General features: G+C 41.9%; 1 protein-coding gene across 2 annotated transcripts in view; it reads right to left on the bottom strand.

Moving 5' to 3' along the window:
• Positions 1 to 17,173, bottom strand: part of DMGDH (dimethylglycine dehydrogenase) — a 69,382-nt gene that overhangs the window by 14,561 nt on the left and 37,648 nt on the right. For both annotated transcript variants that reach the window (XM_035014721.1, XM_035014720.1), the window contains exons 13-14: positions 14,883 to 15,040; positions 12,221 to 12,280 (exon numbers count right to left, since the gene is read on the bottom strand). In XM_035014721.1, coding sequence (XP_034870612.1) covers positions 12,221 to 12,280; positions 14,883 to 15,040 — 218 coding nt within the window. The remainder of the gene's footprint in view (positions 1 to 12,220; positions 12,281 to 14,882; positions 15,041 to 17,173) is intronic.

Raw genomic sequence — 17,173 nt, forward strand, 5'->3', positions numbered from 1 at the left:
GCACCAGATCAAACAGGCTGTGAAGAAGCTCTAGGACACTCATGTGACCAAGGTCAACGCCCTGGTCAGGCCTGATAGAAGAAGGCATATGTTCAACTGGCTCCTGACTATGATGCTTTGGATGTTGCCAACAAAACTGGGATCATCTAAACTGAGTCCAGCTGGCTAAATCTAAGTTTTTTCACCCATTAAAAAAAAAAGAAGAAAGAAAGAAAGAAAAAACTGGGTCCCTTTGGGGTGCTAGACAAGAGCTACTTGAGCATGTGTGGTGGAGTAAGAGGAACCAGATATGCTAGAAGGGGGGGGCCGGGGCAGGTGGCTAACTCCACCTTTGCCAAAACCACAATTTAACCCAAGTCTAAGCAGGAGCATAAGATGTGAGCAAATCACAAGGAATAGGAAAAGTGGGGGAGGACCTCAGAAAACTTCCTTTAGAAGAGAAAAATTAATAAATTCAGGGAAAATAAATATGAAGTACTCTTTACAATCTATGAGGCACTTGCTATGTGCCCGACACTCTGCTGAGGGATAAACATTCATGACCTCCTTTAATCCTCATGACATTGCTAGAAGAGAAGTAATTCTATGCCCACTTTACGGAAGAGAAAGGCCAACCAAGTTAAGGGTCTTTCCCGGGGCTTATGTAACCATGGAGACCAAGTCACCACCTTTAGATTTTATCTATACATTTTTTAAAGTGACTATACCTAGAGCCTATCATTGGAAGGCACAGCTTATGTAAATACAGAATGGTTCTTTTAAATTATTTCTGGGTACTCTGAGCCTGTTTTGAATGTTCACTGCACAGTATTTTTGTACTACGAAAGAGGATTTGAAAACATTCTGAAGGTTACTATTAATGAAATCTGACATCTGTATCTGCATATCCCTGAATTAGGAAGTGATCTGGCTAACAATATTGCCCTCAGACATGAATGAAAATACACTTACAACAACAAAAACCTAATTAAAAGTTAGGAACACATACTTAAAACACCATTAAAAGGTAACAGCCGACCCTGGAGACCATTCTCCTTTCCCAAGCTAACCTTGCGCCTGACATGGAAAGACTTAAAGTGGGGCAATGTCATTTCATTCTCCTTTACTTGGTTTTTCTTCCAAGATTGTAGATTTTACTCTATTACATAGCTTTTAATTATGAACAAGAGAAGAAAAATATGTCTGAAGTGCTGTGATTAAAATTGGTGCTATCAGGATGACCTGTGAACGGAAATATATTTAATGACTCACTGTCAAATTAACTGTATAAATAGCTGTTAATATATTTGAGAAAATACATTTCTGGGGCACTGAGACTATAGCTCAAAAATAGTCTTGGCTTATGTTCTTTAATGTATTAATTTTAAAAAGCAGTAAGAGTCATTAAAATAGCCATCTGTAATATATTCTAAATATAACATCCAAAAAGATGATAAATTAAGATTTTACGTGAAATACAATTACTCATCTTATTAGTTCTATTAAAAACACCTGGGTGGCTCAGTCGGTTGAGTCTCCAGCTCAGGTCGTGATCTCGAGGTCATGGGATCAAGCCCCATGTTGGGCTCCCCACTTGGTGGGGGGTCCTGCTTGGGATTCTCCCTCTCCCTCTCCCCTTACTCTTTCTCTCCCTCTCTCTAAACAAACAAATCTTGGCGGGGGGGGTAGGTACTCTATTACCCCAAAGCACATGGAAATGGAATAAATTAAACCAGTATATTTTTGCTTGTGGTTCTTAGGTCCATGGAGAGTTTGCAGATGTGTAGCTAAAGCTGAATTTAACAGAAGTAGTGGTAAGAAGGTTCTGATATGGAGAGTCAGGGCAGTGGGTTCTCACAGACCAGGAGGGACATTACAAATACCTAGTTTGGGACCTTTTCTATACCATTTATTTGGAATCAAAACCTATCAGAAAATTCAAGGAAATTATCAGTTTCATTTAATTGTCCAAAATCCTTTTAACCTAATTATCAAAGGTTTCCAAAGACATAAATAAGACAATCAGTGTAACATCCTGGATCCCAGGAAAGTCCCCTTAGAAACCAGGTACAGCACCAGTGGGAGAATCGTGTTCCTGTGCTGACAGGTGTGGGGAGAGCTGGAGAGACCAGCTAGATGCCTATCACTGTAAGTGGCAGAGTGGAGATGGAAATCCAGGTGACACACTTCTGCCACTTGTCCCCCCAGTACTTTACTGAAACATTTCTTATCTTTCTTTTTTTTTTTTTTTTAAGATTTTAGAGAGAGAGAGAGAGAGAGAGCGTGCAGTGGGAGGCAGAGGAAGAGTGGAGATAGAGTCTCAAGCAGACTCCCCGCTGAGTGCAGAGCCCAACGCAGGGCTCGATCTCACAACCCTTAGGATCATGACCTGAGCCCAAATCAAGAGTCGGATGCTTAACCAATGGAGCCACCCAGGCGCCCAAAATCGTTTATTTTAAATGGGGCTCAGATATCATAATTTAAAAATAGGCCTGATAGGAATGCCCCTGTCAAGCATATGGCCATTACTAAGCTGCAGGCTGTGTAAATCTTAACTTTCTTCGGTCAGTTGATGAATATCAGGTACGTCCATGCTTGTCTCACACTCAAACTGATAAAGCCATATAGGGGTTCATTCATCTAGGGGGTGAATCAAGTGACCCACCACCCCATCCAGGCAGAGTAGACCATCATTCAACTTCACATCATTAGGATCACAGCTTTTAAGCAGGCAGGAAGCTTAAGGACCTCGCCTGGGGTGTTGAAGTGAGTTTAGCACCAAACTTTGAACCCAGGCTTCTCAACTCTCCCTTCCTTTTCCACTAATATTCCACATATGTTTATAATGACTACAATTTCAATATCTCTTTATTAGCAAAATGTTAAATTATTAGTGTAGCAACTTAAGTCTGTTATTATTGGCCGGAAACCAATACTCCCACCTACACGGTTTTCATTCTCTGCTCTCGGCAATGCCGAATTGTCGACAATTCACCTAACATTTTCTAACCAAAATCACTCATCAGTTAAGTATTCTTTCTCAAAAAAGTCTTTAATAAAACTAGAAAAGCGACCCTCTTAACTAAAAGAAAGTGGGGGATGAACAGAAACCTGGAGAAAATATTTAAAATATTCTTTCTAAGCCAGGCCAAGAATTGTTAGTTAGCATTCAAACCAAACTAGATTTTTCAAAACTAAAATAGCCCCCATTACATGTATGTTATGACTTTTACTAGATTCAATTTTAATGAGAATATTTACTTTTCATCTTTGGAGTCTAATAATCCAAAGGAAAACCCTGGACTGGAATGGACCTGTGGTTTTGGTAGATGTACTTTATGTTTAAATGAATTACCAATAATTATGATACAGACTTTTCATAATAGTTCTCACTTCTAGACTAGAGTGAAGAACAATTGCCCATTTGGTGTTATAAGTATAGCACTCGAGCCTAAATGCAAAGTAATTATTAAAGGAAGCAGGAAAACCATAAATAAATGAGGCTTCAGGGGGTGCCTGGGTGGCTCAGTCGGTTGAGCATCCAACTCTTGGTTTCGGCTCAGGTTGTGATCTCGTGGGTCATAGGATCTAGTCCTGCATCAGGCTCTGCACTTGGCATGGAGTCTGCTTGGGATTCTCTCTTCCTCTCCCTCTGCCCCTCCCACTTGTGCTCATTTTCTAATAAATAAATAAATTTAAAAAAAAAAAAAAAAGAAAGGAGGCTTCAGCAGGGGATCCAAGATCTTTCTTCCTGGGGTCTTCGGAAAAATTCAAAGGATTTTTTTCTATTGCTGGTTTCCCTAGATACTTTTAGATTCATTTCAGTAAGATGGAAGAAACTAACATGTATTGAGGTACCAAATGTTCTGTTTCTCCTGTAATAAACTTATGAGGCAGATATTTTCATTTTACAGATGAGAATACTGAAGTGTTGATAGTTAAGCAACTTGTTTACTTCTAAACCAAGTGGCAGAGCCGTAACTCACAGCCTTCAACAAATACTTACGGAGGTCCTACTAATTACCAGACACAGTGCTAGCCCTAAGGACTCTCCACCTGTCCTCAAGGAGCTCACAGTCTACCTGAGGCAGCTAGTATTATGGGATGTGCCAAGGACAAGGACAGATCTAAGGTGCTAGAAAAGAGGGGTTCCCAACACTCCCCTGGCTTTAATTACCACCTATATACTAATGACCCAAATCCATGCTTTCAGAGCAGAGGTCCTCAAACCTATGTGCTCAGCTGTCACTTGGCTGTCCCACAGCCCCTTAACCCCACAAGTCCTTCCAATCTCCCATTTGCACCTTTATGTTTCCCTGTTCATTATCAGTATCCTGGATCCTCCTCTCCACTCCCTTCACATACACTCCCTCATGTGGTCTCCATCCTATCTTCCTCCTATCACTCACACCTCTTTATTCTCCATCCAATGGCCACAGGAATGGTGTACAGGCACATAAAAAGATTTTCAAAATCAAGTCATTGAGGAAATCAAATCCATGAGACCCATCTACTTAGCTCATCGAGTACCCGAAGTTAAGAAGACTGACCATGACAAGTGTTTGGTGAGGATATGGTGGAGGAACTGAAACTCTAATGGACTGCTGGTGGGAATATTAAATATAAAATGGTACACCACTTTGTGCAACAGTTCCTTAAAATGTTGACATACATCCGCCACTTTATTCAGCCATAACACTCCCAGATAACTACCCAAGAGAAAACTGCTAAGCTGTAAACAACCCCAAAGTTCATCGAGTGTATAAACAAATTGTGCTAATACACACAATGGTAACCTACTTAGTATTAAAAGGAAGGAATTATTGGGGCGCCTGGGTGGCTCAGTCGTTGAGCGTCTGCCTTTGGCTTGGGTCATGGTCCCAGGGTCCTGGGATCGAGCCCCACATCGGGCTCCCTGCTCTGCGGGAAGCCTGCTTCTCCCTCTCCCACTCCCCCTGCTTGTGTTCCCTCTCTCGCTATGTCTCTCTCTGTCAAATAAATAAATAAAATCTTTTTTTTAAAAAAAAGGGAAGGAATTATTGATACATATAATACAGATGAGTCTCAAACTAATCGTGCCAGAGTGAAAGAATGAAGACCAAAACCAAAGTATGTATTGTAGGATTCCATTCATATAAGACTCTAGAAAATGCAAAATGGTGTATCGTGACAAAAAGTTCCTTGGGGAGTAGGTGGGGTGTAGGGAGGGTTGGGAGGTAGGGACTGCAAAGAGGCCTGAACCAACTTCTGGGGATGAGGGATGGGTTCACCATCCTCAATGTGGTCAGGGTTTCACACATGTATACTTGCATTAAAACTTAGCAAATGGCACACTTTCAATATGTCCATTTATTGCATGTTTAGTTAAGCTGTTAAAAAGTAATTAAAATATAATAAAAGCAATCTAAAGAATTACTTCAATTTATTCCTAGATGAGGGTTCCATAGACTTGCAAATTTTAAAGCAGGCAGCTGAACAGCACATTTAAGCTTTTAGGGTGGAAACAGAGTATTGTTTCCTATCAGAAATTGGATGTATATGAGGATACTGATTCAATGGCTGTTAGCTTGATATACTCTTGGCAAATGTTTCATGAAAAACTCTCTCTCAGCCTAGGTTTTACTTCTTTTTTTCTTTCCTTTGGTTTTTCCTTTATCATTTAGCAATGGAAATGGGTAGGAGAATAAGGATGGCTTAATTAAATGTCACAATTCATATGGATAACATACCAGGGTCTTCAACTACTCGGCTAGCTGGTACTTCATAGGTTTTTAGACTTATAAGGGAGCCCTCATTTTATAGAGTAGCAGTCTCAGGAGCAAGATGAAATTAAATGGCTTTCCCAAGGCCACGCAGCTAGAATTTGGTGACCTTTTAAAAAAATTCATTTACTGCTCAATTAAAGAAAAAAACCAAAAAACAAAAAAATGCACGTGCACAAGAAAGAGAGCTACATAGATTTGGGGCAGAATATATTAACTGCACCCTAGCCAGAGGAGGGCACAGATTTACTTACTTCCAATTCACTACAGATCTATAGCACCTTCCTCTGACCAATCCACCTGTCTTGCCATTCTCCTGTTTACTGAGCGGAGCACAGCAGGAGTAAGGCTAAAGAACTAAGAGAGTGGTTGTCAATCTTCACTGTATAATAAAACCAAGAAACCCAGACCCTACCCCCAGAGTTCATCCAAATGGTTTGGGGCAGGTCAGTGTTCTCAAACTTGAGCGAGCATCAGAACCACCTGGAGGGCTTCTTAAAACAGGTTATTGGGCCCCATCGCCAGAGTTTCTGATTTGGGGATGGTACTCAATGACCTGCATTTCTAACCAATCCCTAGGTAACACGGGTGCTGCTAGTCTGTGAACCACACTTGAGAACCACTGGAGGTAGGTTAATTTTTAAGAAGTTCTCCATGATGGTAATACACAGCCTGCTGAAAAGCACTGGTCTAACACAGTCACCCTCAACCTTCTTTAGAATTACCTAGGGAGTTAAAAACAACAAAACAAAACACTGATGCCTGAATCGCTACCTCGAGAGATTTTTAAATTGATATGTGTTGCAGCATGGACCTCAGATTTCTTAAGCATTATATAATTTAAAAGACATATTCCTGATGATTCTAACGTACAGCCAAGACTGAGAGTTACTGAAAATTTTCTGCCTCAATCCCTATTACCATAATACCTAAAATTTCCCCAGAGTTGGATACTTACACCAGGCATTAGAAATTCCTTTCTAACTTGTTTGTGAACAGTGATTTATTTCCACTTTGATGTTTTAATAATGTTAACACTTATTGAATTGTAAGAATGTAGTAAGCCTGTGGGGCGCCTGGGTGGCTCAGTTGGTTAAGCGACTGCCTTCGGCTCAGGTCATGATCCTGGAGTCCCGGGATCGAGCCCCACATCGAGCCCCGCATCGAGCCCCGCATCGAGCCCCGCATCGAGCCCCGCATCGGGCTCCCTGCTCAGCGGGAAGCCTGCTTCTCCCTCTCCCACTCCCCCTGCTTGTGTTCCCTCTCTCGCTGTGTCTCTGTCAAATAAATAAAATCTTTAAAAAAAAAAAAAATGTAGTAAGCCTGGTGATGCTTTGCCTCTTTTTGTTGTGTTTTGCTTACTAGTTATGCTTTAAATAATTTTTCCTCAAAGAGAACCGCTGTATTTTCTATGAACACTGACTTCTACCTTGTGGTTATTGATGTAGGAAAAGATGTTAGGGTTCAAAGCCGACGGCCAGGAAAGAATTCTTGAGATGTGTTTGGTGCAAAAAGGTGGTTTTATTAAAGCACAGGGACAGAACCCGTGGTCAGAAAGAGCTGTACTGGGGTCATGAGGAGTGGCCCATTACATACTTTCAAGTTGGGAAGGGGTTAGGGATAGCATAAGTCTCTAAGGAATTTTGGAAGCAAGGTTTCCAGGCCCTTGAGGGGGCTAGCTATTGTTGAGAAAAGGTCATTTATTACTGTTTAGTAAAAACTCAGTCATGAGGGGTGCCTGGGTGGCTCAGTCGGTTAGGCGTCTGCCTTCGGCTTGGGTCATGATCCCGGGGTCCTGGGATTGAGCCCCGCATCAGGCTCCTTACTTGGTGGGGAACCTGCTTCTCCCTCTCCCTGCCACTAACCCTGCTTGTGCTCTCTGTCAAGTGGATAAATAAAATCTTAAAAAAAAAAACACCTCAGTCATGAGACCCTTCAGATGTATATCATTTGCTTGGGGGATGATTGCCAACATGTATCTTGGCAGGTAGAGATAAAGGAAGTTTCCAAAGGAATTTTTATATGTTAAAGTAGACATACAGGGTCCTGGAGGTTGGGCTAAGATTGCCTTTTGCCCTTAGCAAAGAATTAACATGGAGGCAGCTGAGTCCCTAGAGGAAGGTCACTCTGCCTATTTCAAGGACTGGTCAATGGGTTGTAGATAGTACGGAAATTCAATAATTTTTCTTTTGCCTTTGTTTCCCACATCAGTTATCATCACTTTATTCTGTTTCTACTGGTTAGAAGCCTATGATACAGTAAGTGAGGAAAAAAAAGAAATTGGGGATGGAGGATATCTTTTAAAAATTCTCCTAATCTTCTTAAACATGTTATATTTGTACTTCAGTCTCTGAATCTTGGCTGGGTTCTCTCTAAATGAACAAAGATTCAGTATTTCCAAGAGGAAAATTCCAATACTACGTATGATTCCATCCTAAGGCAGCTGACTTTTGCTCGTGGTTAATGCACTTTATTTCTAACTAAAAAAAAAAACAAAAAACAAAAAAAAAACCAGAACCACTAATTTTTCCGAAGAAGTAGCTTCTTTTGGAATTACAATACCCTTAATAGCGATGATATAAGTTGTTTCAGGTAAAGGGATTTTAGTTAAGGAGATTTCAAAATATCTATTCAATTCTTTCTGCCTGTATCACAGCTCTGGTTAGTGGTTCTTTTCCAGGCGCTATGCTGACTCGCCACAAGATGGCACTGTTGTGTATGGCTACACGGCCCTGCTGGCGCCCACTGATCCTTCCAGAATATTAACAATGTGTCCTACAGTTTTAGTTCCTGAAATACCATTCGTTTCAAGCCTCCTGAGATTGGAGAGCCTATCAGGAGTTAGGTCTTCAACTGTTAGACCTGCGGCCTCGCCAGGTGTTTAATAAATAGTACTTCCTCAATGCTGACCAGGAAGGAGAATACTCCTAGCTCACGCCCCGGGAAGGCTGTAGCTCAAACAACTCTCAGAAGTGAGGCCAGCAAGTACCATGCACTGTCTTCCTGACCATCTAAGATTTCTCAGTACTCCATTTTTTTTTTTTTTCCCCTTACTCTCCTACCGGTTTTGACAAGAACACAGTTCTCTCTAAAGAGGCCTGATGGCCCAGCTCCTCAGCCACCCATTTTCCTTCTGAGTATGGCTAAAGGGGCTACTCTGATCCTACCATAAAATACGAAATCAATTACAACAAAAACATGACTGTGGGAGGCATTAATCAATAAAATGTAATGCATGCATATTTTAGGATTATGTTGCCAGAAAAACATGGCTGGGCAATTATTCATTCAAGGCTGATCAGCCTAGAATGGGAAAGGACCTTCCTGGGGAAAGTGGTGGGTGAGAAAACTCTATGCTGAGGTCAGAGGTCACTTCACCGCTCTGTGCTTCTGTTTCCTCTCCCTCAAACAAGGTGGTACTGAGCCGTCTCTGGGGGCCCTCCTTGCTCCCACACAGCCTGTGTCCTATAGTAATTTTCTTCCTATTAGGGCTTATAAACACTTAGGGGCCAAGCAGGGAATTCTATACATTTGCTTCAAAGGGAATGAAAGAAAAGGATTTTAAACAATTGTAAAATACTAGGATTTTCTTAAATTTTGTTTTTATGTATTTATTTTAAACATTTTATTTATTCATTTGACAGAGAGAGAGATAGCGAGAGCAGGAACACAGGCGGGGGAGCGGGAGAGAGAGAGAAGCAGGCTTCCCGCGGAGCAGGGAACCTGATGCGGGGCTCGATCCCAGGACCCTGGGATCGTGACCTGAACCGAAGGCAGACGCTTAACGACTGAGCCACCCAGGCACCCCTAAATTTTGTTTTTATTGGTATATTTATGGAATATCAACATTCCTCTGTCTTAGCTACTGCTTCAGTTTTCCTAGACCATTAACTTTCCAAAGCAATTTGAACTCACCTTATATATTCTTTATAATGTAGTATGAAGCCAGATTGGTAACATTTTTGTTTTTAGGCACAGAATGGAATTATTAAGTTACACAGCTTAGCTTACAATGTTTTTCAGAAACCTGTTTCATATTATAGACTGCTACAAAACAAAGGTGAAGTTGTTGTGAAACCACCGTATTGGATCTGGACAACGTAGATTCGACCTAGTCGCCAGTCCTGGAAATTGTCTAGTGTCACTAGGATAGCCATTAACCGCCCGAGTCCATATAATTGAAAGAGACTAGCTCAGTTAGGTCCATGTCCTTGGGCTACATGGACCCTCACCCAATGACAGCATTCGAAATGAACTCTGTGACACCAAGATGAGAACCAACAATTCAGAAATCATAAAAAGCATACCATAAACCAAAATCATTATCTGTTAAACAGCTTAGTTCCGAGCTGGGCTTTGGTTATTGAAATAATTTAAAGGAACTAATAAATACACAATCCACACCTGCTTATAATCATAAAGGGAGTTTTAAAAACCCAATTTCAACACAAAGAGCTCATTTATCTATGCCTTCTCCCCAAACAATAATACCCAAACACTGTGAAGCAAGAGAGTCAGTTATCTATTTACCTACTGGTGACCGACAACAGAACTTTAGTGCTTTCAAGAGTCAGGCCATTTTTATCCTTATTTTAAACAGCTAAACCAAGACTTCTGTTATCAGAAGGAGCAATCTGCTGCAAGGGTCTGCCCAAATTCCAAGCACCTGCTTTCTCTGGTCTGGAGGCAGATGGTACATCATAAAAATAAAAGTCATAGGGAAAACGTACAGAAAGATATTCCCTTTAAAACCCTTAAGGAGGTTCTCTTTCCTAAAACCTAATACTATAAATATACATGATTATGTTAATAGCTTAGCTTAGAATTTGGGAACTTGAGGCAGGAGCATTAAAAAGTTTCCTTCGCCTGGTTCATATGCATGTGGTCACACAGTTCCACAGAATGGGAAAACGGCCTTTACTTTTGCTTACTGGCACCTCAACAGGACAGTTTATTTCTGGAATTCTAACAAGTATCCCCCACAGCAGCAGCTGTTGTCCTCTCCAATACTTCCACTAACTGCATCGCTGTTAAGTTCTTTTCCAGTAACTAAGACACTACTCGGTGGGTGTTTGAGTCAGCTCAGGCTGCTGTAACGAAATATCACAAACTAGGCGGCTTTAACCCCGGGAAATTATTTCTCACGGTTCTGGAGGCTGGGAAGTCAAAGACCGAGGCGCCGGCCAATTCAGCTCCCCCGTGAGCGTTCTCTTTCTGGTTCGCAGCTACTTTATCGCCGTGGCCTCACCATGTGGACAGAAAGCGAGCTCCCCGTCTTCCCGCGCTCGTGAGAACACTAATTCCATCGTGGAGACCCCACCCTCATGATTTCACCTAAACCCGATTACCTCCCAAAGGCCCCACCTCCAACTAGCATTACATGGGGATTAGGACTTCAACAGAGGAATTTTCGAGGGACACAATCATTCAGTCCATAACAATAGGATCACTTCATTTAGAACTTTAGGACTTATACAGATGACTTAGGTGGTGATAAATGTGCTTTCCCACAATAATTATGTAGGATGGTGCTTCTCAAACTAGGTGCAGAATCCCCTGCAGCTAATTAAAACACAGGTTTCGTGGCCTGAGTCCCAGAGATTCTGACTTAGCAGGTCTGGGGTGAGATCTGAGAATTTGCATTTCTTTTTTTTTTTTAAGATTTTATTTATTTATTTGACAGAGAGAGACACAGCGAGAGAGGGAACACAAGCAGGGGGAGTGGGAGAGGGAGAAGCAGGCTTCCCGCAGAGCAGGGAGCCCGATGTGGGGCTCAATCCCAAGACCCCGGGATCATGACCTGAGCCGAAGGCAGACGCTCAACGACTGAGCCACCCAGGTGCTCCAGAATTTGCATTTCTCACAAGCTCCCAGGTGATGCTGATGCTCTGTCTGAGGCCCACACTTTGGGAACTACTAATATAGGGATTCCCTTTGGACTGTTAATATCAGTTATCATATTTGTATTGGCTTCTCAGTAAATACCCATTTTCTGCTGAACACATTTGAAATGTTGCACTTACATATAAAAGTGCCTAATAAGCAGATGGATAGATCTGCTGAGGGGAGGCTGCTTTATGCTGTGAGCACCCAGCATAGGGAGAGAGAGAGAGAATTTTGGAGAGAGAAATTAATGCTGTATGTTTGATGAGCTAACGTGTGACTTCACAAATCACCAGGATTGATAAGAATGTCTACTGACATCTTCTCCTTAGTAATTTTTATCCCAGAATTTAGATTTAGTCTTTAAAGTTGCTGGATTCTGCTATCCTACATCTACAAGCACACTGCAATAGTTTGAACTGATACCTAATTTTTGACAAGAGCTCAATACAAAGCACCTGAGCAATGCTTAGTATTTATGTTCAACTCATTTGTCCTATAATCACACTTGGTTAAATTTTAAAGCATGGCTCTGTTACAAAACAGCCTCATAATTTTAAGAATTACTTCAAGAACACTTTGGAATATAAACATACCTTGTTGAGCTTTATAAAATATTCCAGTCCGGCTTCCAAAGGATTTGTATCACAGTTCATCTAAAAGGGAAGCACACATTTTTAAAAAAGATTTTGTTTTCAAGTAATCTCTACACCCAACATGGGGCAAGAACTCACAACCCCGAGATCCAGAGTCACGTGTTCTACTAACTGAGCCAGCCAGATGCCCCTGGACACATTTTAAATCTTAGATGAGTGGAAATCATTTCAGTAACATCACCTTCATATGTTCTTTTTTTTAGGGAAGAGAAACACTTTTGGATTTTGAACATAGATTCTGAAAGGAAAGTTATAGACTGGTCTTTAAAGTAATTTTTAAATCTAAAATTGAAATGTAGCCCGTCAGGAAGTATTATCATTGGAACAGCATATTAGACCCTAAAATTCAGTTTGTTCCCATGGCTCTTTTACTAATAAATATCTGAGGGATACCATGACATGCTGATCCTCCCCAAAATAAGACTCTAATACGTTCTTATATAATAGTGTTACATAGTTAGGTCTTGAAAAGTTATTAGGTAATATACTTATCTTACAATTAGCCAGGAATCAGGACAAGCAGAGGAGAAAGCAGATGGTAGGAAAATGGCTTCGACAGAGTTCAAGAAAGAGAAAAGGAAACAGAGATTGAATCTCAGCCTTTTCATATATGGTTGAGTAATTACAATATACTTTAAGTTGAAGCCAAAGCCACTCTTTGGGACTAGATCTGAAGTTACTGGATTTTGTTTGTTTTATTACTGTTCCCTTTTGCACCAAGAGAACTGGTTGAAACTCCATAAAAAGTAGCCAAACTTTTTTAAAAAGACAACATAGCACTCATATAAATCAGATAAGTAATATAAACTTGTTTTATATGATACAAAACTTGGTCTCTCATACTTCCTAATCAATTTGAGCAACTCTAAACTTATTTTTTTATCTGCTCAAAGTTTCAGAATTTCTCTAGGAAAAAAATGAGAACAAAGCACAGAAGATTGCTGTGACACCACTAGAGGGCGTGCCGGCACTGCTGGGAAATCAGAGGGACGTGGGAAGAAGAAGCGCTTTTCGGAGTCCGGCTTGGGGAGAGCAAGGAGGAGAAAATGGAAGGCAGGAGGGTGGAGAAATGGCTAACTCCCAAAGGCTGCATCTGCTGCTTCCTTCCTTGAGGAGTGTGAGGATAGAGCTGTCCTCTGTTTCTCTCCCTGCGGCAGCCCCATCGAAGGCCCTCGCTGTAGGCTGAGAATCCCCTAATAGAGCGCCTCTCCTACAAAAAAAATGGCAACTTGCGCCAAAGCCCTGGTTCTTTCAGTGGCTCCTGGAAGCTCCCTCTGCACCTAGAAGCCCACTTGCTTCTGCCCACAGTCTGGATGTCCCAAGGGCCTTGTCTATGCTTTCAAACCCACCTTGCCCTCCAATTAAATTCATTACATGCTAGGAATTTTATCTAATATCTCTGATAACTTTGTAAGAGAAAGAGAATCTTCATTTTAGGAGCGTCTGGGTGGCGAAGTCGATTAAGCATCTGCCTTCGGCTCATGTCATGATCTCAGGGTCCTGGGATCATGGCATCTGCCTTCGGCTCATGTCATGATCTCAGGGTCCTGGGATCATGTCCAGCATCAGGCTCCCTGCTCAGTGAGGAATCTGCTTCTCCCTCTCCCTCTGCCCCTCCTCACCCCCCACTTGTGTTCTCTTTTTCGCTCTCAAATAAAGAAATAAAATCTTAAAAAAAAAAAAAAGATAATCTTCATTTTATAGAAAAGTAAACAGAGGCTCTGGAGGGTTAAGTCCATGTAGCTAATATGTGATGGAGGATAAATTCAAACCCAAGAGACCCCACTCTGAAGTATATCCTTTACTACTATCCTTTATGTCACTTGTCAGGCCTCAAACTCAAAGAAACAACTTCTAAGGAAATATGAAAAAATGATGGGGTCCAGAGATAGCCTGCCAATGGAGATAAAACAGAACAGAGTTTGAACCAGAGTTTGGCCACTTCTGTTTAATCTGGACCAAGTTTACTGTTTCTCAATGCGATTGTGTATAGAACAGGGATAATTTAGATAACCCCAACTCCAAACCCCTTGCCTAAGAATCACCAATAATAACTTCTTCAGGGAGAGCTGAAAGTAAAATAAATCATGCCTATGAAAATGGTGTGAGACTCTCCACACAGAAACCCTTAGTTCCCGTTTTCAGTGGTGGAAGCAAGCTGGACCAACATATCCTAGATCACCAACTCTCTTCCTCAGAAAGACACCTTTCGGTGTGATTTCCCCAAAAGGTACATAAGAAGAAAGTGAGGGTGGGCAAGGCGACAGAGGAAGAAGAAGAATTTGAAAAGCGCCCCTCCTATACTGTGGGGTAAGCAGGCCCCCAGGGCCGCAGCTCCATACACAGTCAGAGATGGATGTCCAGGGCTCTCTGCCAAGCGGGAGGAATTAAAGCAGAATAAACAGTGTGTCATAATTCCACCAAACTTTCAACTGGGAGGAAATGAAGGAGAAAAACATCTTCCCTTAATTAAATAAAGTTATCTAATAACACATCATTTCTGACATAACAGTCAGCCGATGTTAATGCAATTAAAACTCGCCCTTACACAAAAGTCGGACACAATAAACAAAATTGTAATGAAGATGCTGGCGTTTCAAACCTCTGACCCCCAGGCTCTGAAAGCTTTCTCCAGTCTTAATGCATTCATGGCGTATGTTCCGAAATTATCGATTCCCTCCTCCTGGCCTGCATTCATGATAATGTCATAGAGAGCTGCAGAATCTTCTCGTCTGTGGTACAGCTCCCAGCCCAGCTCACCTGAAACAAACCCACAAGTACCACACTAGAGTAAGAGCAATGGTTACTTGGTCTAATGCACATTAGCTAAAACACATAAATAAATGCAGCGAGTCCACTTATATAATATAGACATGGCTGAGTTTTAAAAGACCAGTTCACAAAAAAGTTGCAAAGGAGACTGCCATACCACAGATGCATTCATGCCCCATCCTGTTTCCCACACACAGAGCGATATCTAGGACACATCTTCTCATGACACAGAAAGATGTTTTTTTTTTTTTTTTAAAGATTTTATTTATTATTTATTTGACACAGAGAGACACAGCGAGAGAGGGAACACAAGCAGGGGGAGTGGGAGAGGGAGAAGCAGGCTTCCCGCCGAGCAGGGAGCCCGATGTGGGACTCGATCCCGGGACTCCAGGATCATGACCTGAGCCGAAGGCAGTCGCTTAACCAACTGAGCCACCCAGGCGCCCCAGAAAGATGTTAATATAGGAATTAATCTGGACCCTTGACCTCAGCTTCATGATATTAAGTGAGTAATTACATTGGCATAGTTTATCATGATAAGGAATTTGAGGTTTAGAAACCTCAACCCCTGGGGCGCCTGAGTGGCTCAGTCGGTTAAGCGGCCAACTCTTAGTTTCAGCTCAGGTCATGATCTCCAGGTCCTGGGATTGAGCCCTGGGTCAGCGGGGAGTGGGGAGTCTGCTTGTGGATTCTCTCTCCCTCTCCCTCTGCCCCTCCCCCTGCTCCTGCTCTCTTGCTTTGTCTCTCAAATGAACAAATAGATCTTTATTTAAATTAAGAAAGAAAGAAAGAAAGAAACCTCAACCCCCAATTCCTTGCCCCCAAATCACAAGGCTTAAAAATATAGGCACTGACAATTATTCAAATGGTCTTCACTGTGGGACAGCCATTAACTCTAATGCCTCCCACACCCCTTTTCTTCCCCACTCGGTCCTTTTAGTCACCATGAGAGCTGTGGGCAAAAACCATAGGAAATGAAACCCAACCCAAATAGTCTTGTTTATTTTTTATTCTGCTTATGTTTTATGCTAGTCACCATTTTGCGAAGGTCAGGTGAAAGAAGGATGGGAAAAGTGGACAGTGGAAGCCCAGAGAAGAACTATAGCCTTCAGACTTTATGTATGTTCTCCTTGTTCGCCAATGTTGAGGGCTGATGGTGATGTGTTTTTCCAGGACACCACCAGAACATGTTCTGAGTAACATGTAATTGAATGAATGCCTGGGCACCAAGTACTCTTTTTTTTTTTAAGATTTTATTTATTTGACAGCGAGAGACACAGCAAGAGAGGGAACACAAGCAGGGGGAGTGAGAGAGGGAGAAGCAGGCTTCCCGCCGAGCAGGGAGCCCGATGCAGGACTCGACCCCAGGACCCTGAGATCATGACCTGAGCTAAAGGCAGACACTTAACGACTGAGCCACCCAGGCGCCCCCACCAAGTACTCTTTCTATGAAAGAACACGGAGGGCTAGAGGAAGTTGGAAGTGAGCCCACAGCACCAATGGGGAACTGAAGAGCATTCATTTATTTCCATTTCAAACACATACAATGCACAAAGTTAGGTGCTATAAGAAGACTTCCCTAAAAGAGCCTTAATGGTAATACTTGAAGAGAGATGCCTGATACATTTAAGAAGGTCTCTGAGAGATTCTATCTATGGAAGACCATCTTTTTTTTTTTTAAAGATTTTAAAAATTTACTTATTTGACAGACAGAGAGACAGAGAGAGAGAGAGCACAAGCAGATGCTTAACCTACTGAGCCCCCCAGGCACCTCTATGGGAGACCATCTTGAATGTTCCTAGAAAGAGTCAGCTGACCTGAACATGCTGTCAGCCCTTCCAACTATTCTAACAGCTATCCTCTTCCAACTTTTTTGTCTACCCTTCCAAATAATAAGAAGCCATGGGATTGGAACAACAATTGGAAATGTGGGAAATGACTCTCCCAGACTAGGAGTGAATAGACAGAACTATTGTAAGAGTTGGACAGGAGAAATCTTCCTCCATAGTTAGACTGACAAAAGTCAGTGTATTCGTGTTTGTGCGTGTGTGTGCATGCGCACACACAGGTGTACATGCATGTGCTCATGTTCATTTGGGCTAGCTTCTTTTATTTTATTTT

The sequence above is a fragment of the Mirounga leonina genome, unplaced genomic scaffold (genome assembly GCF_011800145.1).
Source record: "Mirounga leonina isolate KUSES-001 unplaced genomic scaffold, KU_Mleo_1.0 Mir_168, whole genome shotgun sequence".
Classification (NCBI taxonomy): Eukaryota; Metazoa; Chordata; class Mammalia; order Carnivora; family Phocidae; genus Mirounga; species Mirounga leonina.